Consider the following 2,226-nt stretch of genomic DNA (forward strand, 5'->3'; position numbering starts at 1 on the left):
CTCGAAAATGTTATGCGCCTCAGTTAGATTTGATTATGAATTCGTACCATAAGAAGCATATGGAGAGATGTGCGTGGTTTTTCAAAGTCTCTTACTTGGCGGAGGAGCAGCTCAACCTAACGCACTTACTTAAGTGGCCTGCAAACCAAAAAGCATACTTGAATGGAGGTGGCTTAATAGCTAGGGTTTTGGGGTTTAGAACGTTTGATAAATAGTTTAATGGGATGCTTGAAATGAGTGATGAATGATTTTCAGGCCAGAATATTTACAAACCGTTGTTAATATGGAGTGCAATTCGAGAAGAAGATGCTGTTGGACAGAGATTTGTTTTGAAGAGAGGAATGATTGGATTGGATTATGATAAGAGATATTTTTTACTATTCCCAGTAGTGGTGTGATTGGACAAGCTCCATTCATTCATTTACTTTCCAGGTCACCCAATTTGGTGGGGAGAAAAAGATAAATTGTTTATGAAAAATCTTACTTGAAATAATGAATTGCTAGTGTAAAGTCAAAGGTTGAAAACGGCAAAGCCACTAACAACATTTTTTTAATACGTTGAAAAAGTGAGCGTAAGGTATAATTTTTTTGTAGCAATATACTGTAAAAGGTGCTCTGTTCGTCCCTGAAAAATAGAGAGAAAGTCACAAGGAAGTGTGAATACAGTTATTGGTAACAGGGAATTCCTGATTTTCATCTATTAACAAAACTGAGTTGTTTAAGCGCACAGGACCTCCAACGCAACTCAGTCGTGTCTTATTCCAATTTCACTGTGCTTCAATCGGCAGGCACTCAAGCTGCAAGTTTCGGAGAAATAGTCACATCTTCGCAATGTCACAGATCTCAAGATATTCAAGGAACCAATTAAACATAGTAGTATTGTCGTTAGTCTTCTCGACTTTAGCAGAAGCCGCAACTTCGAACGGCGTAAACGCACCGGCGTACGCCGCGTTGTGTGACATTTACAATCTTAAGCATGCTGCAGCGCCGACGATATGGCCAAGGCAGTTTGATGATGCCGATAGTTTGATAACGGCCATTTACAATCTGAACATAAGCACCGCAAGCGACACTTGGCTAGCAGACAAGGACGGTGAATTCGCAGGAGTCTCAGACGGCAGCGAGCGTGCCACCAAATTAGCAAACTGGGTTAAACGAGTCAAAGAGGCGACGGAACAGGGTGCGGCACCGGGAAAGCCGGGCCCGTACGCCAAGATAGCCAACAATGCATACAAAGCCCTGGCGAACAGGCAAATACACGACTTGTATAACATAGCACAAACCAAAAAAGCAGCCTTCGAAGCCGCTAAAAAAGAAGTATCGACGGCAGCGACGACCGCAAAAAGAAAGATACTGGACGCAATCTACGGCGAAGGCAAGGACAAATTCGAGGCTGCCACTTTCAATAACACAAAAGAAAACATGTGCGGGGCCGGAAACAACGGCCACGTCAACGTTGGCAAAAATATACTAAACGACATGATTTGCCTTTGCACGGGCAATTCGGGCGACGCCGACAAAGCTTGCGGAGAGAAAGGCATGGGAATAGTGTCAGGCGACGCAACCGGCGCCGCCAGCGCTGCCACCGCACTAGAAGGGGCATGTACCAAGAAAGAAGCGAAGCAAGAGCTGTCAGAAGCGCTCATCCAAGCAAAACTAGCGACGTTTTTCTCGCACGTCGGTGCAATACCGGGCGGTGAAACTGATGCGTCGGTACGATTCGTACTAGGCGAGGCTCAAGCTGCCGGCTGCCAGGGATCATCGAACGCGCAGTGCGTAAACTACAAACTGCAATTACAAAGCGGCGGCAACGGCATTCCATGGGTCAACCACCTGGAAGTGGCGGCCGCGATTTTAAGACGAGCAGCAATTGCATACGCCGAAGCGGGGCAAATCAATGCCGAGCTAGCAACTCTGAAAGAGCAGGCCACCAGCTTACGCAATGCAGCAGTCATAGGCATTGCTCTACCTAATGGTGCCGAGGCAGCGGCACGACTCAATAACCACAAAGAACTTAGTGAAAGTGCAGAACAAGCTTGTAACAAACTAAATAGTGAACAAAAGTGCAATGCTGATCCGAAATGTAGTTATGAAACAGAAAACACAGGCGAGAAAAAGTGCAAATATAATGCGACAAAAGCGGAAAAAAGTGGAGTTTCGTTGCCACAAACTCAAACAGGAGGGGCAGAAACAGCAACAGATAAATGTAAAAGGAAAACTGAGAAA

At 45.4% G+C, this 2,226-nt stretch overlaps 1 protein-coding gene across 1 annotated transcript in view; it reads left to right on the plus strand.

The window, feature by feature from the left end:
- Nucleotides 1–831: 831 nt before the first annotated feature.
- TEOVI_000689300 (variant surface glycoprotein (VSG), putative) overlaps nt 832–2,226 on the plus strand; it is a gene marked incomplete at both ends in the record, with an annotated part of 1,434 nt that continues 39 nt past the window's right edge. The window contains one exon of the mRNA XM_067221291.1: nt 832–2,226. Coding sequence (XP_067077392.1) covers nt 832–2,226 — 1,395 coding nt within the window.

The sequence above is a fragment of the Trypanosoma equiperdum genome, assembly GCF_001457755.1.
Source record: "Trypanosoma equiperdum strain OVI genome assembly, contig: ctg_1401, whole genome shotgun sequence".
Taxonomy (NCBI): Eukaryota; Euglenozoa; class Kinetoplastea; order Trypanosomatida; family Trypanosomatidae; genus Trypanosoma; species Trypanosoma equiperdum.